This window comes from Bos javanicus, chromosome 7 (genome assembly GCF_032452875.1).
Source record: "Bos javanicus breed banteng chromosome 7, ARS-OSU_banteng_1.0, whole genome shotgun sequence".
Taxonomy (NCBI): Eukaryota; Metazoa; Chordata; class Mammalia; order Artiodactyla; family Bovidae; genus Bos; species Bos javanicus.
The window spans coordinates 13,513,834-13,537,174 of NC_083874.1; the positions used below are offsets into that span (position 1 = coordinate 13,513,834).

At 38.9% G+C, this 23,341-nt stretch overlaps 1 protein-coding gene across 1 annotated transcript; it reads right to left on the bottom strand.

The window, feature by feature from the left end:
* Positions 1-21,947: 21,947 nt before the first annotated feature.
* LOC133251976 (olfactory receptor 7E178-like) lies at positions 21,948-22,960 on the bottom strand. Its single transcript, XM_061424747.1, has one exon. It carries the CDS (start codon positions 22,850-22,852, stop codon positions 22,016-22,018), a length of 837 nt encoding a protein of 278 aa, XP_061280731.1. The 5' UTR covers positions 22,853-22,960; the 3' UTR covers positions 21,948-22,015.
* Positions 22,961-23,341: the final 381 nt, after the last annotated feature.

A 23,341-nucleotide genomic window follows, 5' to 3' on the forward strand; every position in this document is an offset into this window, starting at 1 on the left:
TCATACTATAATTTCTAGGTTCACTCATGTTGCTTCAAATGGCATTAGTCAATTCTTTTTCATGGGTAAATAATATTCCATTGTATACAACACTACACCTTCTTTATCCATTCATGTTAAAGGACATTTATGTTGCTTTCATGGCTTAGGTACTGTAAACAGTACTGTTATGAACTTTGGTTTGCATGTGTATTTTTTAAAAAATTTTACTGGAGTCGAGCTGATATACCATGTTGTGTTAGTTTCATGTATAAAGCAAAGTGAATCAGTTATGTATATACATATACCCACTTTTAGACTCTTTTCCCATATGGGCCATTATAGAGTATTGAGTATAGTTCCCTCCAGTATACAGTAGATCCTTATTAGTTATCTATTTTATATATAGGAGTATGTATATGTCAGTCCCAATCTCCTAATTTATTCCTCCCCCCTTGCCCACTGATAACCGTAAGTTTCTTCTCTATTTCTGTTTTGTATATAAGTTCACTTGTACCCTTTCTTAAGATTTCACACATATAAGTGATATCATATGCTATTTGTCTTTCTGTGACTTATCTTAGTATGATAATCCCTAGGTCCATCCATGTTGATGCAAATAACATAATTTTGTTCCCTTTTATAGCTGAGTAATATACTGTAGTGTGTTTGTACCACATCTTCTTTATCAATTTCTCTGTCAATGGATATTTAGGTTGCTTCTATGTCCTGGCTATTGTAAACAGTGCTGCAATGAACATTGGGGTAGAGGTATCCCTTTTTAAAACTTGTTTTGACTGTACTGGGTCTTCATTGCAGTGTGCAGGCTCCTTGTTGCAATATGAGAGCTTTCTCTAGTTGTGGCATGTGGGCTTTTCTAGTTGTCATTTATCCATAGTGACTTGGGTGATTTATCCACAGGCACAATTAGACTCACACAGTCACTGGAAATACCATGCCACTATCTTAAACCTCAATTATATACCCTTGGCCAAGACATATCATTAAAATCATCTTTTACCCCCTCCCCCAGAGTTCACTTTGCTATCCTCCAATTACAGAATCTCACAATATACCTTTTTTCTCCCCTAATATGATTTTTCAGTCAGAGTTTAATCAAGAAGAGAACTCAGTATTGTTAATCAAGATAATTTAACAGAAGTAATTAAATAAATGGGCTTCCCTAGTGGCTCAGTTGGTAAAGAATCTGTCTGCAATGCAGGAGACCCAGGTTTGATCCCTGGGTAGGGAAGATCCCCTGGAGAAGGAAATGGCAACCTACTCCAGTATTCTTGCCTGGAGAATTCCATGGACAGAGGAACCTTGTGAGCTACAGTCCATGGGGTCACAAACAGTCAGACATAACTGAGCATAAGAACATAATCAATTAAATATTTACTAAAAGATGAAAAACATGAATGAAACATCCATCATGTGTTCAGTCATGTCCTTTCTAAGTTACTTCACTCTGTATAATAGGCTATAGGTTCATCCACCTCACTAGAAGAAATTCAAATTCATTCCTTTATATGGCAGAGTATTATTCTATTGTATGTATATACCACCACTTCTTTTTTTTTATTTTTTATTTTTTAACTTTACAATATTGTATTGGTTTTGCCATATATCAAAATGGATCCGCCACAGGTATACATGTGTTCCCCATCCTGAACCCTCCTCCCTCCTCCCTCCTCCCTCCCCATACCATCCCTCTGGATCATCCCAGTGCACCAGCCCCAAGCATCCAGTATTGTGCAATGAACCTGGACTGGCGACTCATTTCATATATGACATTATACATGTTTCAATGCCATTCTCCCAAATCATCCCATCCTCTCCCTCTCCCACAGAGTCCAAAAGACTGTTCTATACATCAGTGTCTCTTTTGCTGTCTCGTATACAGGGTTATTGTTACCATCTTTCTAAATTCCATATATATGCATTAGTATACTGTATTGGTGTTTTTCTTTCTGGCTTACTTCACTCTGTATAATAGGCTCCAGTTTCATTCACCTCATTAGAACTGATTCAAATGCATGCTTTTTAATGTCTGAGTAATACTCAATTGTGTATATGTACCACAGCTTTCTTATTCATTCCTCTGCTGATGGACATCTAGGTTGCTTCCATGTCCTGGCTATTATAAACAGTGCTGCGATGAACATTGGGGTACATATGTCTCTTTCAATTCTGGTTTCCTTGGTGTGTATGCCCAGAAGTGGGATTGCTGGGTCATATGGCAGTTCTATTTCCAGTTTTTTAAGGAATTTCCATACTGTTCTCCATAGTGGTTGTACTAGTTTGCATTCCCACCAACACTGTAAGAGGGTTCCCTTTTCTCCACACCCCCTTCTGCATTTATTGCTTGTAGACTTTTGGATCACAGCCATTCTGACTGGCATGAGGTGGTACCTCACTGTGGTTTTGATTTGCATTTCTCTGATAATGAGTGATGTTGAGCATCTTTTCATGTGTTTGTTAGCCATCTGTATGTCTTCTTTGGAGAAATGTCTATTTAGTTCTTTGGCCCATTTGTTGATTGGGTCATTTATTTTTCTGGAATTGAGCTGCAGGACTTGCTTGTATATTTTTGAGATTAATTCTTTGTCAATTTCTTCATTTGCTATTATTTTCTTTCATTCTGAAGGCTGTCTTTTCACCTTGCTTATAGTTTCCTTCTTTGTGAAAAAGCTTTTAATTTTAACTAGGTCCCATTTGTTCATTTTTGCTTTTATTTCCATTACTCTGAGAGGTGGTTCATAGAGGATCCTGCTGTGATGTATGTCGGGGAGTGTTTTCCCTATGTTTTCCTCTAGGAGTTTTATAGTTTCTGGTCTTACATTGAAATCTTTAATCCATTTTGAGTTTATTTTGGTGTATGGTGTTAGAAAGTATTCTAGTTTCATTCTTTTACAAGCGGTTGACCATTTTCCCAGCACCACTTGTGAAAGAGATTGTCTTTTCTCTATTGTATATTCTTGCCTCCTTTGTCAAAGATAAGGTGTCCATAGGTGCGTGGCTTTATCTCTGGGTTTTCTGTTTTGTTCCATTGATCTATATTTCTGTCTTTGTGCCAGTACCATACTGTCTTGATGACTGTGGCTTTGTAGTAGAGCCTGAAGTCAGGCAGGTTGATTCCTCCAGTTCCATTCTTCTTTCTCAAGATTGCTTTGGTTATTCGAGGTTTTTTGTATTTCCATACAAATTGTGAAATTATTTGTTCTAGTTCTCTGAAAAATACCATTGGTAGCTTGATAGGGTTTGCATTGAATCTATAGATTGCTTTGGGTACTATACTTATTTTCACTATACTGATTCTTCCGATCTATGAACATGATATATTTCTCCACCTATTTGTGTTATCTTTGATTTCTTTCTGTGTTTTATAGTTTTCTATGTATAGGTCCTTAGTTTCTTTAGGTAGATATATTCCTAAGTATTTTATTATTTTTGTTGCAATGGTGAATGGAATTGTTTCCTTAATTTCTCTTTCTGTTTTCTCATTGTTAGTATATAAGAATGCAAGGGATTTCTGTGTGTTAATTTTATATCCTGCAACTTTACCTTATTCATTGATTAGTTCTAGTAATTTTCTGGTGGAGTCTTTAGGGTTTTCTATGTAGAGGATTTGGCATAGTCAATAAAGCAGAAATAGATGCTTTTCTGGAACTTTCTTGCTTTTTCCATGATCCAGCGGATGTTGGCAATTTGAACTCTGGTTCCTCTGCCTTTTCTAAAGTCAGCTTGAACATCAGGAAGTTCACAGTTCACATATTGCTGAAGCCTGGCTTGAAGAATTTTGAGCATTACTTTACTAGCGTGTGAGATGAGGGCAATTGCGTGGTAGTTTGAGCATTCTTCGGCATTGCCTTTCTTTGGGATTGGAATGAAAACTGACCTATTCCAGTCCTGTGGCCACTGCTGAGTTTTCCAAATTTGCTGGCATATTGAGTGCAGCACTTTCACAGCATCATCTTTCAGGATTTGGAATAGCTCAACTGGAATTCCATCACCTCCACTAGCTTTGTTCGTAGTGATGCTTTCTAAGGCCCACTTGACTTCACATTCCAGGATGTCTGGCTCTAGGTCAGTGATCACACCATCATGATTATCTGGGTCGTGAAGATCTTTTTGTACAGTTCTTCTGTGTATTCTTGCCATCTCTTCTTAATATCTTCTGCTTCTGTTAGGTCCATACCATTTCTGTCCTTTATCGAGCCCATCTTTGCATGAAATGTTCCTTTGGTATCTCTGATTTTCTTGAAGAGATCTCTAGTCTTTCCCATTCTGTTGTTTTCCTCTATTTCTTTGCATTGATCGCTGAAGAAGGCTTTCTTATCTCTTCTTGCTATTCTTTGGAACTCTGCATTCAGAAGTTTATATCTTTCCTTTTCTCCTTTGCTTTTCTCTTCTCTTCTTTTCACGGCTATTTTTAAGGCCTCCCCAGACAGCCATTTTGCTTTTTTGCATTTCTTTTCCATTGGGATGGTCTTGATCCCTGTCTCCTGTACAATGTCACAAACCTCATTCCATAGTTCATCAGGCACTCTATCTATCAGCTCTAGGCCCTTAAATCTATTTCTCACTTCCACTGTATCATCATCAGGGATTTGATTTAGGTCATACCTGAATGGTCTAGTGGTTTTCCTTATTTTGTTCAATTATATCTGAATTTGGCAATAAGCAGTTCATGGTCTGAGCCACAGTCAGTTCCCAGTTTTGTTTTTGCTGACTGTGTAGAGCTTCTCCATCTTTGGCTGCAAAGAATATAATCAATCTGATTTTGATGTTGACCATCTGGTGATGTCCATGTATAGAGTCTTCTCTTGTGTTGTTGGAAGAAGGTGTTTGTTATGACCAGTGCATTTTCTTGGCAAAACTGTATTAGTCTTTGCCCTGCTTCATTCCGTATTCCAAGGCCAAATTTGCCTGTTATTACAGGTGTTTCTTGGTGTCCTACTTTTGCATTCCAGTCCCCTATAATGAAAGGGACATCTTTTTTGGGTGTTAGTTCTAAAAGGTCTTGTAGGTCTTCATAGAATCGTTCAACTTCAGCTTCTTCAGCGTTACTGGTTGGGACATAGACTTGGATTACTGTGATATTGAATGGTTTGCCTTGAGAACAAACAGAGATCATTCTGTCATTTTTGAGATTGCATCCAAGTACTGCCTTTTGGGCTCTTTTGTTGACCATGATGGCCACTCCATTTCTTCTGTGGGATTCCTGCCCACAGTAGTAGATATAATAGTCATCTTGTTAAATTCACCCATTCCAGTCCATTTCAGTTCGCTGATTCCTAGAATGTCGACATTCACTCTTGCCATCTCCTCTTTGACCGCTTCCAATTTGCCTTGATTCATGGACCTGACATTCCAGGTTCCTATGCAATATTGCTCTTTACAGCATTGGACCTTGCTTCTATCACCAGTCACATCCACAGCTGGGTATTCTTTTTGCTTTGGCTTCATCCCTTCATTCTTTCTGGAGTTATTTCTCTACTGATCTCCAGTAGCATATTGGGCACCTACTGACCTGGGGAGTTTCTCTTTCAGTATCCTATCATTTTGCCTTTTCATACTGTTCATGGGGTTCTCAAGGCAAGAATACTGAAGTGGTTTACCATTCCCTTCTCCAGTGGACCACATTCTGTCAGATCTCTCCACCATGACCCATCCGTCTTGGGTTGCCCCACGGACATGGCTTAGTTTCATTGAGTTAGACAAGGCTGTGGTCCTAGTGTGATTAGATTGACTAGTTTTCTGTGAGTATGGTTTCAGTGTGTTTGCCCTCTGATGCCCTCTTGCAACACCTATCGTCTTACCGGGTTTCTCTTACCTTGGGCGTGGGGTATCTCTACACGGCTGCTCCAGCAAAGAGCAACCATTGCTCCTTACCCTGGACAAGGGGTATCTCCTCACCAGTGCCCTTCCTGACCTTCAACGTGGGATAGCTCCTTTAGGTCCTCCTGCGCCCATGCAGCCAGGGCTCCTTGGACATGGGGTTGGTTCTCCCGGCTGCCGCCCTTGGCCTCGGGCGTGGGGGCATGGGGCATCTCCTCCCGGCGGCCTCCCCTCTCTGACGAGAGGTAACTCCTCTCGTCGCCACCCCTGACCTCGGACGCGGGTTTTATTGACTGCTTTATTGACTGTGCCAAAGCCTTTGACTGTGTGGATCACAATAAACTGTGGAAAATTCTGAAAGACATGGGAATACCAGACCACCTGATCTGCCTCTTGAGAAATTTGTATGCAGGTCAGAAGCAACAGTTAGAACTGGACATGGAACAACAGACTGGTTCCAAATAGGAATTCGTCAAGGCTGTATATTGTCACCTTGTTTATTTAACTTATATGGAGAGTACATCATGAGAAATGCTGGGCTGGAGGAAGCACAAGCTGGAATCAAGATTGCCGGGAGAAATATCAATAACCTCAGATATGCAGATGACACCACCCTTATGGCAGAAGGTGAAGAGGAACTAAAAAGCCTCTTGATGAAAGTGAAAGTGGAGAGTGAAAAAGTTGGCTTAAAGCTCAACATTCAGAAAACAAAGATCATGGCATCCGGTCCCATCACTTCATGGGAAATAGATGGGGAAACATTGGGAACAGTGTCAGACTTTATTTTTCTGGGCTCCAAAATCACTACAGATGGTGACTCCAGCCATGAAATTAAAAGACGCTTACTCCTTGGAAGGAAAGTTATCACCAACCTAGATAGCATATTCAAAAGCAGAGACATTACTTTGCCAACAAAGGTCTGTCTAATCAAGGCTATGGTTTTTCCTGTGGTCATGTATGGATGTGATAGTTGGACTGTGAAGAAGGCTGAGCGCCAAAGAATTGATGCTTTTGAACTGTGGTGTTGGAGAAGACTCTTGAGAGTCCCTTGGACTGCAAGGAGATCCAACCAGTCCATTCTGAAGGAGATCAGCCCTGGGATTTCTTTGGAAGGAATGATGCTGAAGCTGAAACTCCAGTACTTTGGCCACCTCATGCAAAGAGTTGACTCATTGGAAAAGACTCTGATGCTGGGAGGGATTGGGGGCAGGAGGAGAAGGGGACGACAGAGGATGAGATGGCTGGATGGCATCACTGACTCGATGGATGTGAGTCTGAGTGAACTCCTGGAGTTGGTGATGGACAGGGGGGCCTGGTGTGCTGCGATTCATGGGGTCACAAAGAGTTGGACACGACTGAGCGACTGATCTGGTCTGATCTGATCTGATGTAGAGGATTATGTCTTCTGCAAACAGTGAGAGTTTTACATCTTCTTTTTGAATCTGGATTCCTTTTATTTCTTTTCCTTCTCTGATTGCTATGGCTAAAATTTCCAAAACTATGTTGAATAGTAGTGGCGAGAGTGGCACGCTTGTCTTGTTCCTGACTTTAGAGGAAATATTTTCAGTTTTTCACCACTGAGGATAATGTTTGCTGTGGGTTTGTCATATATAGCTTTATTAGGTTGAGGTATGTTTCTTCTATTCCTGCTTTCTGGAAGGTTTTTTATCATAAATGAATGTTTAATTTTGTCAAAGGCTTTCTCTGCATCTATTGAGATAATCATATGGTTTTTATATTTCAATTTGTTAGTGTGCTGTATTACACTGATTGATTTGCAGATATTAAAGAATCTTTGCATCCCTGGGATAAAGCCCACTTGGTCATGATGTATGATCTTTTTAATATGTTGTTGGATTCTGTTTGCTAGGATTTTGTTAAGGATTTTTGCATCTATGTTCATCAGTGTTATTGGCCTGTACTGTTCTTTTTTTGTGGCATTTTTGTTTGGTTGTGGTATTAGGGTGATGGTGGCCTCATAGAATGAGTTTGGAAGTTTACCTTCCTCTGCAATTTTCAGGTGAGTTTGAATAGAATAGGTATTTAGTTCAGTTCAGTCACTCAGTCGTGTCTGATTCTTTGCAACCCCATGAATCACAGCGTGACAGGCCTCCCTGTCCATCACCAACTCCCAGAGTTTACCCAAACTCCTGTCCATTGAGTCAGTGATGCCATCCAGCCATCTCATTCTCTGTCGTCCTCTTCTCCTCCTGCCCCCAATCCCTCCCAGGATCAGAGTCTTTTCCAATGAGTCAACTCTTCGCATGAGGTGGCCAAAGTATTGGAGTTTCAGCTTCAGCATCAGTCCTTCAAATGAACACCCAGGACTGATCTCCTTTAAAATGGACTGGTTGGATCCCTTTGCAGTCCAAGGGACTCTCAAGAGTCTTCTCCAACACCACAGTTCAAAAGCATCAATTTTTCGGTACTCAGCTTTCTTCACAGTCCCACTCTCACATCCATACATGATCCTGGAAAAACCATAGCCTTGACTAGACAGACGTTTGTTGGCAAAGTAATGTCTCTGCTTTTGAATATGCTATCTAGGTTGGTCATAACTTTCCTTCCAAGGAGTAAGCATTTTTTAATTTCATGGCTGCAATCGTCAACTGAAGTGATTTTGGTGCCCCCAAAAAGAAAGTCTGACACTGTTCCACTGTTTTCCCATCTTTTTCCATGAAGTGATGGGACCAGATATCATGATCTTTTTTTTCTTAATGTTGAGCTTTAAGCCAACTTTTTCACTCTCCTCTTTCACTTTCATCAAGAGGCTTTTTAGTTCCTCTTCACTTTCTGTCATAAAGGTGGTGTCATCTGCATATCTGAGGTTATTGATATTTCTCCTGGCAATAGGTGTTAGCTCTTCTCTAAATTTTTGGCAGACCTCAGCTATGAAGCCGTATAGTCCTGGGCTTTTGTTTGCTGGAATGTTTCTTATAACAGTTTTGACTTCCGTGCTTGTGATGGGTCTGTTAAGATTTTCTATTTCTTCCTGGTTCAGCTTTGGAAAGTTATACTTTTCTAAGAATTTGTCCATTTCTTCCAAGTTGTTTGTTTTGTTGGCATATAGTTGCTGATAGTAGTCTCTTATGATCCTTTGTATTTCTGTGTTGTCTGTTGTGATTTCTCCATTTTCATTTCTAATTTTGTTGATTTGATTCTTCTCCCTTTGTTTCTTGATGAGTCTGGCTAGTAGTTTATCTATTTTATTTATCTTCTCAAAGAACCAGCTTTTAGCTTTATTGATTTTTGCTATAGTCTCTTTTGTTTCTTTTGCAATTATTTCCGCCCTAATTTTTATTATTTCTTTCCTTCTACTATCCCTGGGGTTCTTCATTTCTTTCTAGTTGCTTTAGATGTAGAGTTAGGTTATTTATTTGACTTTTTTCTTGTTCTTGAGGTAAGCCTGTATTGCTATGAACCTTCCCCTTAGCCCTGCTTTTAGTGTCCCACAGGTTTTGGGTTGTTGTGTTTTCATTTTCGTTCCTTTCTATGCATATTTTGATTTCTTTTTTGATTTCTCCTGTGATTTTTTTATTTATCCTGTGATTTTTTGGTTATTCAGCAGCGTGTTGTTTAGCCTCCATATGTTGGAATTTTTAATAGTTTTTTTTTTTTTTTCCTGTAGTTGACATCTAATCTTACTGCATTATGATCAGAAAAGATGCTTGGAATGACTTCAATTTTTTTGAATTTACCAAGGCTAGATTTATGGCCCAGGATGTGATCTATCCTGGAGAAGGTTCCATGTGCATATGAGGAAAAGGTGAAATTGATTGTTTGGGGTGAAATGTCCTATAGATATCAATTAGGTCTAACTGATCCATTGTATCATTTAAAGTTTGTGTTTCCTTGTTAATTTTCTGTTTAGTTGATCTATCCATAGATGTGAGTGGGGTATTAAAGTCTCCCACTATTATTGTGTTATTGTTAATTTCCCCTTTCATACTTGTTAGCATTTGCTTTACGTATTCCAGTGCTCCTATGTTGGATGCATATATATTTACAATTGTTATATCTTCTTCTTGGATTGATCCTTTGATCATTATGTAGTGACCTTCTTTTTATCTTTTCACAGCCTTTATTTCAAAGTCTATCTTATCTGATATGAGTATTGCTATTCCTGCTTTCTTTTGGTCTCCTTTTGTGTGGAATATCTTTTTTCAGCCCTTCACTTTCAGTCTGTATGTGTCCCTTATTTTGAGGTGGGTCTCTTGTAGACAACTATCATGTTCATTCTGCTTGAGAAGGAAATCATGCTCCCAACACTCCCTTCATCCCTCTCTGTCTCCCTCAGCACTTACTGGGCTGGGCTGCATCCATGCTGGAGCATGACCAAGTAGCACAGACTCACTACCCCTCTCCTTCCTGGAGTTTGATGCAATCTCAAAGTCCTTCCTTAGGACAGGCAGGAAGGCAGACTCAGGATGGAAGCCTTTGCTGCAGATTCCTACAAAGGATGAAGACATAGGTGTGGAGCCACAAATTCAGAACTGCCAAACTAAAGATGCAATAGAAGCAAATTAGTCCTTGTAATGATGAACATTTAAAAGACAGTTGGTTAATGCGTTATTTTAGGACAAAAGGCAAGAAAGAACAAAGAAGTAACAGCAATCATAACTGACTGAAGAAGCTATTCCACCAATAGCTTGAGGGGTGTAAAGGGACCGACTGAGTTTTTAAAGCAAAAAGACATTTCCAGACCACTGTTGAAAATATGTAAGTTTAATACAAGATGCAACATAGAGTAGTGATTTCAAGCACCTCACTTGGAACTGAAGCCCATATATATGATGTAGAGAAGCTATGTGAAGAAATTTATTAGAAATAATGGGAAAAACACATCACTTGCTACAACATCAGGATCTTCATATCCCCCACCACCACCACCTTTGCCCTCTGATCTCTTCTGGATCTTTAGCATTTGTCCATGAGCAGTTAAGACCCAAGATGTAAAGTTCACCTTTGAAGGAACGATCTGACTTGGATCAGTAGTTAACAACCTTGGACACACACTAGAACCACCTGAGTGCTTTTCAAAAGCCTCATGCTCAGAACATGCCTTGTGCTTAGTCACTAAGTCAAGTCCAACCTTTGCCACCCCATGGACTGTAGCCTTCCAGGCTCCTCTGTCCATGGGAATTCTACAGGCAAGAATACCAGAGTGGGTTGCCATGCCCACCTCCAGTGTATCTTCCCAACCCAGGGGTCAAACCCAGGTCTCCCTCATTGCAGGCAGATTCTTTACCATCTCAGCCACCATAAAAACTCCAAGACACACCCAGATACAGTTAAATCAGGATATCTGGTGGTGAGAACCAATGGTCAGTATTTTTAACCTTCCCAGGTGACTGCAATAAAACCCAAGGTTGAGATGCAGTAGCATGTCTCCTCACACATAACTGCATGCAGACATTTGAAAAATAGAATTTACTGTGAAAAATACATAAGGACTGTGACAAACTTGCAAATTTTCAGTGTATTAAAAGGGGACATGAGTGTACCTATGACTGATTCTTGTTGATGCATAACATAAAACCACAAAATTCTGTAAAGCAAATATCCTTCAATTTAAAAAATTAAGTGGCAGGGAGAGAACAAGATGGCAGAGGAGTAGGTGGGCATGGAGTATATATCTCTCTAACAAATACGTCAGGAATACACCTTCAGACACAGAAATGCATGCAGAACACCAGCTGAGAGTGGACAGAAGTACCTGGCCAGTGGAAAAGAATATATAGAACCATGCAAAACTCGGTAGGATGAAGGAATTAGGGGGAAAACAGGAGTATTAATGGGACTGGACCTGCCCTCAGTGGGTGGGGGAACTGAATCAGGGGTCCTATCCCCACATCAGGGCAATTGTCTGAGTCGGAGGAGAAACGTGTAAGGCTGAGAGTGAGACAGCTGATCTGTGGCAGCCTAAATGGAATGAGAATCAGGCAGTCCTTGCCATAGCCGTACATACCCTAGACAAGGATGCAGGTCCCCTGGAAGGTGCAGAGACTGGGAGCTGGAGTTTAAGGATTGTGGAGTAATCCCAGGGGGATTGAGGGGATATGAGGGAGGAGACTGTGGTGGGAAATGCCCACGGAAGAAAGCCAGGCAGCCATGGAAGCAAGGTGATACTGCCGAGTCATGCATAGGGAGGTGGAGCCATCATCATAGCCTCTCTCCCCACATGCCAGCATTGGCAGCTGAACAATAGAGAGGCTGGCCCATCAAATGCCTGATTAGCTGAACTACAAAGTGGGACCCCACCCAGGGTGCTCCTTTACGTGCCTGACATGCCGATCTACAGAGTAAGACCCCAGCTAGGAGGGGGCCCTCTATGTGCCTGATGTGCCAAATGACGAAGGACCCCAGGCAAGGGAGTCCTCTAAGTACCAGAATGGGCAGAGCTATGGAGAAAGACTGGCCAAAGAGGCCTTCTGATCACCAACTATAAGAGGCTTGAATAAAGATTCTGATAGGGCCATAACACCTGTGGCAGAGGCAGTCCATTTCCCTGCACACTTGGCACTACCAGAGTCCCTGCAAGCCAAGGAGTTGTGCCACATTCACGCTCAACTCGCATTGGGGCAGAGCTGCCACAGGCAAAAAAAAAAAAAAAAAGTCTTGCATCTATGTGCACAGAGTCGTTTCTGTCATGTCCAGCTCTTTGTGATCCTGTACACTGGCCTTCCAGGCTTCTCTGTCAGGGGGGTTCATCAGGCAGAAATATAGGATCATATTGACCAATACTGGCTGCCATATCCTTCTCAGATCAGATCAGTCACTCAGTCGTGTCCCTTTGCGACCCCATGAATCGCAGCATGCCAGGCCTCCCTGTCCATCACCAACTCCCGGAGTTCACTCAGACTCACATCCATCGAGTCAGTGATGCCATCCAGCCATCTCATCCTCTGTCATCCCCTTCTCCTCTTGCCCCCAATCCCTCCCAGCATCAGAGTCTTTTCCAACGAGTCAACTCTTCGCATGAGGTGGCCAAAGAACTGGAGTTTCAGCTTTAGCATCATTCCTTCCAAAGAAATCCCAGGGCTGATCTCCTTCAGAATGGACTGGTTGGATCTCCTTGCAGTCCATGGGACTCTCAAGAGTCTTCTCCAACATCACAGTTCAAAAGCATCAATTCTTTGGCATTCAGCCTTCTTCACAGTCCAACTCTCACATCTGTATACGACCGCAGGAAAAACCATAGCTTTGACAAGACGAACTTTGGTGGCAAAGTAATGTCTCTGCTTTTGAATATGCTATCTAGGTTGGTGATAACTTTCCTTCCAAGGAGTAAGCGTCTTTTAATTTCATGGCTGCAGTCACCATACCCTTCTAGAACACTATATTTCCTGCTGCCCTTGCCGCTGACTCCCCTGAGTAACTGGGGCTGCCAGAACCCCCAAACTCAAGCAGCTGAACCACTTCCACACTTGGCCCTCACAGGGGTAAACCCAAGTTCTCCAGGGCAGCCTCAGGAGCAAACCCCAGTGGATTACCCACATGCAGAAGTGAAAATAAAACAATTGAAACTCAGGGGCAGTATGGCTAAGGAAGAAGACCCAAAACCTTCCTACTAGCTGTACAAGCTGCAAATTCTACACGATCAACAAGGCAAACTCTGTGTCTATGGAATATATAAAAGGACGTTGAGAGCCCCCACAAAAGAAAATGCACTAGTTCTGATAGCTGTGGACATTGGAGGCAAGAACACACAGGAATAGGACCAGATTAGAATCTGAGCTGTTCCCACAGCAGGTCCAGCGAACAGCACAGTGTTGGAGGGCATCCTAAGGAAGTGAGGTGGACTGTGACTCCCAGTGAGGGAAAGGACTCTTACAGCAGTGACTCAAGAAAAACATTTATTATTCTTATGATTTGACTTGTTCTGTAGATTCTTTTGGAATTTTTTTCTTTCTTTTATTTCCTATTTTTACCCCTGTGTTGTAGTTGTTGATTTTAATGGCACTATGAAACCTAATTAAGGTTTTGAGCTTTCTTTTTTCTCAGTAACATTTTTTATTGTTGTTATAAACCTCTGCCTCTATGTTGGGTTTTTGCAGTTCTGTGGAATTTTCCTTTTTTGCTCTCTCTCTTTTTTTGATTTTAATTTTTAATTTTAATTTTTTTCTACATTTATTCCTTTGTTTGCCTTTTCTACTGTTCTTTTCCCCTTGCAGTTAATCTTTAACATATATAAATCTTCATCTACCTCTATTTAACTTTGTGTATCTATTCTTTCTTTCTTTTCGTTCTTTCCTTTCCTTTCAACATATTTGTTAGTTTTGTTTGCATTAATTTATTCCCCAATTAACACCTTGCTTTAATTTTGCTTTCCAGTTTGTGCTTAAGTTAGTTTTGTTCTTAACTGGTAAATGTAATTTTTTATTTCCTTTGTTTGCCAAGCCAATCTACTGTACTTTATTTTTGTTGAACTGTTTGACTTTGCTTATGGGTGTATATGTATATGTGTATATTCCAATATTTTCATTATTATTTGCCTGATTTTGTAACTGCCATTTGTCTGGGGTTCATTTTGGTTTCTCATTTTTTTGGTATTTGTTTTAATATCATTTAATGCCATAACAAACCACTTGTGGAATCTGTTCCTGACAGAAATCAAACCCTGAGCCTTTGGAGTGGAAGCACTGATGCCAAGACCCTAAGCTACCAGAGAACTAACTTTAGGGAGTATCCATGGCATCACCCAACCATCAGTAGCACCCTGTGCAGGATGCCTCATCTATTCATGTTGTTTCTCTTCTCTTGTTATTTTATGTCTGTGTTTTATTACTCATACTCATGAATTTGTGTATGTCTTCAGGTTGCTTTGATTTTGCTTTATAAAATCATCCAGCTTGTGCTGCAGCCTTATTTTTGCTATGGCTTAACTGGCAGTTCCTTTTCCATTCATTGTTTGACATTGCAGATCATGGAAGCCGTGATGTAGGACCTAATAGAACTTGATTGTGTTGCTTATTGCTTATGGGTGTATATTTCCATATGTGTCTGTCTAGTAGAATTTTGATTTAGAATTGCCATAATTTTGAATGATTTCCATTATTCTGGAAGTCAATTTCTAAAATGCCTTAAATTATGTAGTTTAGTAAATTTTTTTTTAATCTTTTGTAAACATGCAAAGTTGATTCGAGAAAGCACTTTTTTCTCGGAATTTATCTTAATAAACACAAATCAGACTGTGATGATTTCAGTAGTAGCATGGTTATGGGGCCATAAGTCACACAGTGCTGCCAGGCTGGGAACTGAAGAACTGGTGGAATTCCATCTGAGGTGCCTTTGTTACAGTGAACTCAGGCAAAGCCCAAGTCATTTACAGGCAATAACTGGTTTAATGCGCTTAGGATGGCAAAATGCAACCTAGTTTTATCACCATAGCCACCAAAATAGTACCTTAAAAATAGAATGCATTAGGCATTGTACAAACCTGATTCCACTACATTATTGAAATCAATGGAACAACCCAAATTCAACTCAGATACACGCTACAGGAAATATCCCCAAAATGAAGATACTACTATCTATTCTAATAAACAGTTATAGGGGAAAAAAAAAAAAAGAAATCAAAAGAAAGAAAAAAAATCAACCTTAAAGCCTGAGAAAAGGAGACCTCAAACACACTAAGTTAAAAAAAAAATAATGAAAAGGCAGAGAAATACTACACAAATGAAGGATCAAACTAGAAACACAGATGTTCAAATAAATGAAGAGGAAATGGGCAAAATACCTGAAAAAGAATTCAGAATAATGATAGTAAAGATGATCAAAAACCGTGAAAACAAAATGAAGAAAATGTAAGAATCAACTAACAAAGACCTAAAAAATTAAAGAACAAACATACAGAGACAAAAAACACAATTACTGAAATTTAAAATACTCTGGAAGGAATAAATAGCAGAATATCTGAAGCAGAAGAATGAATCAGTGAGCTGGAAGATAAAATGGTGGGGAAAACTTCTGAAAAGCAGAATAAAGTAAAAAGAATGGAAAGAACCGAGGATAGACTCAGACCTCTGAGACAATATCAAACATATTAGCATTCAAATTATAGAGGTCCCAGAAGAAGAAGAAAAAAAGAAAGGGTATGAGAAATTTTTTGAAGAGACTATATATGAAAATTACCCCAACGTGGAAAAGAAAATAGTCAATCAAGTCCAAGAGGCACAAAGAGTCCTATACAGGAAAAACCCAAGGAGAAACACACCAAGATACAGACTAATCAAACTAACAAAGATTAAATGTAAAGAAAGAATATTAAAAGCAACAAGGGAAAAACAGCAAGTAACATACAAGGGAAACCCCATACACTTAACAGCTGATCTTTCAGCAGAAACTCTACAGGCCAGAAGGGAATGGCAGAATATATTTAAAGTACTGAAAGGGAAAAATCTACAACCAAGATTACTGTACCCAGCAAGGATCTCACTCAAAATCGATGGAGAAATAAAAAGCTTTTCAGACAAGCAAAAGTTAAGAGAATTCAGTATCACCAAACCAGCTTTAAAACAAACATTAAAGGGACTTATATAGTCAAGAAATACAAGAGAAGGAAAAAGTTCTACAAAATCAACCCAAACAATTAAGAAAATGGCAATAGGAACATATATATCAATAATTACTTTAAATGTAAATAGATTAAATGCTCCAACCAAAAGACACAGACTGGCTGAATGGATACAAAAACAAGACCCATATATATGCTGTCTACAAGAAACCCACCTCAGACCTAAAGACACATATAGACTGAAAGTGAGAGGATGGAAAAATATATTCCATGCAAATAGGAAGCAAAAGCAAACTGGAGTAGCAATCCTCATATCAGACAAAATAGACTTTACAATAGAGAAGATTACAAGAAATGAAGATTACAAGAGATCAGATTACATACTAATCAAGGGATCAATCCAAGAGGAAGACATAACAATTGTAAATATCTATGTACCCAACATAGGAGCACCTCAGTACCTAAGACAAACACTAACAGATATAAAAGGAGAAAAAGACAGTAGCACAATAAATGATACATTAGATGAGGTGGACCTCATTGATATCTTCAGGACATTTCATCCAAATGCAGAAGAATACACCTTCTTTTCAAGTGCACATGAAACATTCTCCAGATTAAACCACATCTTGGGTCACAAATCAAACCTCAGGAAATTTTTAAAAATTGAAATCATATCAAGCATCTTTTCCAACCTCAAGGCTATGAGACTAGATATAAATTTCAAGAAAAAAAAACTGTAAGAAACAAAAACACATGGAGATTAAATTATATGTTTCTAAATAGCCAACAGATTACTGAAGAAATCAAAAGGGAAATAAAAAATTTCTAGAAACAAATGAAAATTAAAATACAACAACTCATAACCTATGGGTACAGCAAAAGAAGCTCTAAGAAGGAAGTTTATAGCAATACAATCCTACCTCAAGAAACAAGAAAAACATGGACTAGACAATCTAACTTTACACCTAAAACAACTGGGAAAAGAAGAAGAAAAAATCCCAGAATTAGTAGAAGGAAATAAATTATAAACATCCTAGAAGAAATAAATGAAAAAGAAATGAACCGGTGGGCTGCCGTCTATGGGGCCGCACAGAGTTGGACATGACTGACGCGACTTAGCAGCAGTAGCAGCAGGGATGGGCCAGAGCTGAGAGTCAGATATGACTAGTGGGAGCAACTGGGCAAACAGCACCCCCCCCCCCAAAAAAAAGAAATGAACGGAACAATAGTAAAGATTAATGACTAAAAGCTGCTTCTTTGAGAAGATAAACAAAATTGACAAACATTTAGCCAGACTCATCAAGAAAAAAAGAGAGACGAATCAAATCAACAAAATTAGAAATGAAAAAGGAGAGGTTACAGCAGACAATGCAGAAATAAAAAGAATTATAAGAGACTAATATGAACAACTATATGGCAATAAAATGGGTAAACTGGAAGAAATGGACAGATTCTTAGAAATGTTCAATCTTCCAAGACTGAAGCAGGAAGAAATAGGAATTATGAACAACCCAATTACAAGCACTGAGATTGAAGCCGTGATCCAAAATCTCCCAGAAAACAAAAGCCCAGGAGCAGATGGCTTCACAGGAGAATTCTATCAAAAACATTTAGAGAAGAGATAATGCCTATCCTTCTAAAACTCTTTCAAAAAATTGCAGAAGAAGGAACACTTCCAAACTCCTCATTCTACAAGGCCACCATCACCCTGATACCAAAACCAGACAAAGACAACACACAAAAAAGAAAATTACAGGCCAATATCACTGATGAACAGATATGCAAAAATCCTCAACAGAATTTTAGCAAGCAGAATTCAGCAATAAATCAAAAAATTCATACACCATGATCAATTCAGGTTTATTCCAGGGATGCACAGGTTCTTCAATATGCACAAATCAACCAATGTGATACACCACGTTAATAAATTGAAAGATAAAAACCATATGATAATCTCAATAGATGCATTAAAATCCTTTGACAAAATTTGGCACCCATTTATGACTAAAACTCTTCAAAAAATGGGCATAGAAGGAACCTACCTCAACATAGTAAAGGCCATATATGATAAACCTACAGAAAACATTTTTTTCAATGGTGAAAAACTGAAAGCATTCCCCCTAACATCAGGAACAAGACAAGGGTGTCCACTTTCACCACTATTATTCAACATAGTTTTGGAAATCTAGTACAGCAATCAGAGAAGAAAAAGAAATAAAAAGGAATCCAGATTAGAAAAGAAGTAAAGCTCTCACTGCTTGCAGATGACATGATACTGTACATAGAAAACTCTAAAGATATTATCAGAAAATTACTAGAGCTAATCAGTGAATTTAGCAAAGTTGCAGGATACAAAATCAATACACAGAACTCACTTGCATTTCTATATACTAACAATGAAAAGTCAGAAAGAGAAATTAAAAAATCAATCCCCTTCATCATTGCAACAACAAGAATTAAATATCTAAGAATAAACTTATCTAAGAAGACAAAAAGCTGTACAGAGAAAATTATAAGACACTGATGAAAGAAATCAAAGACAACATAAACAAATGGAGAGATAGTCTATGTTCCTGGGTAGGAAGAATCAATGTTATGTAAATACTATACTACCAGATACAATCTACAGATTCAATATGATCCCTATCAAATTACCAATGACATTTTTCACAGAACTAGAACAAAAAATTTCACAATGCATATGGAAACACAAAAGACTCTGAATAGCCAAAGCAGTCTTGAGAAAGAAGAATGGAGCTGGAAGAATCAACCCTCCTGACTTCAGATTATACTACAAAGCTACAGTCATTAAGACAGTGTGGTACTGGCACAAAAACAGAAATATAGACCAAAGGAACAAAATAGAAAGCCCAGTAATTAACCTATGCACCTGTGGCTACCTTATTTTTGCAAAGGAGGCAAGAATATACAATGAAGCAAAGACAGCCTCTTCAATAAGTGGTACTGAGAAAACTGGACAGCTACATATAAAAGAATGAAATTAGAACACTTTCAAACACGATACATAAAGGTAAACTCAAAATGGATTTAAAACCTAAATATAAGACAAAAAACTATAACACTCTTAGAGGAAAACATAGGCAGGACACTCGATGACATAAATCAAAGCATAAATTCTATGACCCACCTCCTAGAGTAATGGAAATAAAAACCAAAGTAAACAAGTGGGACATGATTAAATTTCAAAGCTTTTGCACAGAAAAGGAAACTATAAACAAGGTGAAAAGACAACCCTCAGAATGGGAGAGAATAATAGCAAATGAAACAACTGACAAAGGATTAATTTCCAAAATTTACAAGCAGCTCATACAACTCAATACCAGAAAAACAAACAACCCAATCAAAATGTGGGGGAAAGACCTAAACAGACATTTCTCCAAAGAAAACATAAGATGGCTAAACACATGAAACAAACACATGAAAAATGCTCAATATTGCTCATTATTAGGGAAATGAAAATCAAAACTACAATGAAATATCTCCTTACACCTGTCAGAATGGCCATCATCAAAAAGTCTACAAACAATAAATGCTGGAAAGGGTGTGGAGAAAAGGGAACAAACACTCTTGCACTGCTGATGGGAATGTAAATTGATACAGCCACTATGGAAGACAGTATGGAGATTCCTTAAAAAACTAGGAATAAAACCACCATAGGACCCAGCAATCCCACTCCTAGGCATATACCCTGAGAAAACCAAAATTGAAAAAGACCCAGAGGGATGGTATGGGGAGGGAGGAGGGAGGAGGGTTCAGGATGGGGAGCACATGTATACCTGTGATGGATTCATTTTGATATTTGGCAAAACTAATACAATTATGTAAAGTTTAAAAATAAAATAAAATTTAAAAAAAAAGAAAAAGACACATGTATCCCACTGTTCATTGCAGCACTATTTACAATAGCTAGAACATGAAAGCAACCTAGATGCCATCAACAGATGAATGGATAAAGAAGTTGTGGTACCTATACACAATGGAATATTATTCAGCCATGGAAAGGGATGCATTTGAGTCAGTTCTAATGACATGGATGAACCTAAAGCCAATTATACAGAGTGAAGTAAGTCAGAAAGAGAAACATAAATGTTGCATTCTAACACGTATATAGAGAATCTAGAAAAATGGTTCTGAAGAGTTTATTTGCAGGGCAGCAATGGAGAAACAGACATAGAGAATTAACTTATGGAAATGGGGACAGGGGAAGAGAGGGTTTATGTATGGAAAGAGTAACATGGAAACTTTCATTACTGTATGTAAAATAGATATCCAATGGGAATTTGCTGTATGGCTCAGGAAACTCAAACAGAGGCTTTGTATCAACCTAGGGGTGTGGGATGGGGAGTGAGATGGGAGGGAGGTTCAAAAGGGAGGGGATTTATGTGTACCTATGTCTGATTCATGTTGAGCTTTGACAGAAGACAACAACCTCAACATGAATCAATCAACGTGAATCATGAACAACAAAATCACGTGACTCAAAAATTCTGTAAAGCAATTATCTTTCAATAAAAAATAATTTTAAAAAATTTGTAAAGAACAAAACCAAAAAACAAACAAACAAACAAACAAACAGAAAGAGAAACATGTGGTCTTGCATTATCCTGGTTTTAAGTAAAAATAAAAGACAATTGTCACTTTCATCAAAGAATTTTATTGAACAACATATTAGTTTTGTTCTACTAATTTCTGCCATAATCCAGGCAACTTCATAATTCATAGTTGGATAATTATGCATTTTCTGGATGCTTTTCATGGAGTACTGTTTTCAGTTGGTCTAATTGGGAGCATTACTTGTTGGAATTAATCATTTGATTTTCTAGGAGGAGCTTATATTAATAACAGAGGACTCCTTTCCATTCCACCATATACATCACCTTCTTTGGGTGAACACCAGCCTTTGGTGTGGTTGGTGGTGATTCATTTCACTTGCACCATGATCTCTTCCATTCCACATTACTGTACAGTATCCACTGTACATCACCTGTCACAATTTGTTTTAAAAACAGAACATTTTCCTTACATTTAAGTAGAGAATCACAAGCAGAAATACAGTCAAGAAGGCTTTTTCACTTATGTGAAATCCAGATATTAAAGCAATAAACATAATCAAGCTGGTGCAAATTATTTTCTCACCTCGTATCTTGATTTGATCTCTATCAACTTCAACTTGTCTACCCAACCATGGAGCATCATCCAGTGAGAAATCTCCAGTACAGAACTTCACAAACCACTGTGGACATGTTCAATCAGTCACAGCACCTTCTATATAAACCCTTTCTCATCTCTCAGTTGAGATTTTACCTATCTTGAAATAATAAAGCACCGTATGTCAAAAAATAAAAATTAAAAAAGTGGCAAAAAAAAGGGAATGATTCACCTTTCAAGGATGCTTGCACCACCAAAGAAAATTATTGAATCTCCATAGATATAATGAGATTCAGTCAAGGAGTGATTATGATACACAAAGGATCCTCAATGTCCCTACTGTCATGTTAAACCATGAAAGAGAAGCAATATTCAGGTGTCAATCAAAGAAAGGCAAGGGGGTCATAAGACTTACAAAACTGATAACATGAGAGAGGTAGAATTTTTATATCTCCAGGTTTAGTTTTGCTACATTTTCAAGACTACACTCAAATGGGTGGCCAGAACCTAAGAGGAGATTGTTCTGCTAAGGAATCTCCACAAGGCCCTTTTGATGCCCCAGTTTCTCAGACTGTAGACGAAGGGGTTCAGCATGGGGGTGACCACAGTGTACATCACCGAGGCTGCAGCATTCTTCCTGGGAGATTGTGAAAGAGCTGAGCTGAGGTACTCACCCAGGGCTGTTCCATAAAATAAGCAAACAACTGCCAGGTGAGAACCACAGGTAGAGAAGGCTTTATACCTCCCACCTGATGAGGGGACCCTCAGAATGGAGACAAGAATTTTATAGTAAGAGAAAAAGATCCCTGAGGTAGGGATAAAACCAGACATGGCACCAATAATATACCTGACTATACTATTTTTGAGTGTGTCAGAACAGGCAAGGTTGAGGAGTTGGGAAGGGTCACAGAAGAAACTAGAAATTTCTACATTCTTGAAGCAGGAAAGTTGTAGCACAATCATATTGTGCACCTGGGAGTCCAAAAGGCTAACACAAAAGGACACCAAGACTAAGGAGCAACAGAGGCGTGGGTTCATGATGACCGTGTAGTGCAGTGGGTGACAGATGGCCACAAACCTGTCATAGGCCATCACGGTAAGAAGAGTACAATCCATATACCCAAAAAGGATAAGAGTAGACATCTGTGTCAGGCAGCCCGCATAGGAGATGACTCTGCTGTGACTTTGGATGTTCACAATCATCTTAGGGATGGTGGTGGAGATGAAACTGATGTCAGCCAAGGACAGATTGGAGAGGAAAAAGTACATGGGGGTATGGAGGCGGGGGTCAGAGGTGATGGCTAATATGATGAGCAGGTTCCCCAGCACGGTGACCAGGTACATGGACAGGAACAGGACACAGAGCAAAGGCTCCAGTTCTGGATCATCTGAGAGGCCCAGGAGGAAGAATTCTGAGACACTGGTTAGATTTCCAGTTCTATGTAGGTTGGATATCTTTGGAAAAAGAAAAGAGGACTTGGAAAATAGGAAATACATAAATGGTCAGTCATGCAGCACTGTGTCCATATTTTGGATTCAACTAACTTATTTCTAAGATTATATATCCCTGTTCCTTCAACAATATTTCTCACTGTGACAAATTATATTTGCTTAGAATTTTTCCTTCTTGATTTCTGTGTTATACATGTCTGTCTATAAACTCTTAGATTATAAAACTTCACAGAAAAGTGAAAGGGAACTAGAACATCCATGATCTCAGTTAAATACAGCCTACTTATTTAGAAATAATACAGAAAGAGAAATTCCCTTCCCCTTTATGAAAAATTATACTTCAAAGAAATGAAATATTTGTATAAATCGTATTTCATTTAA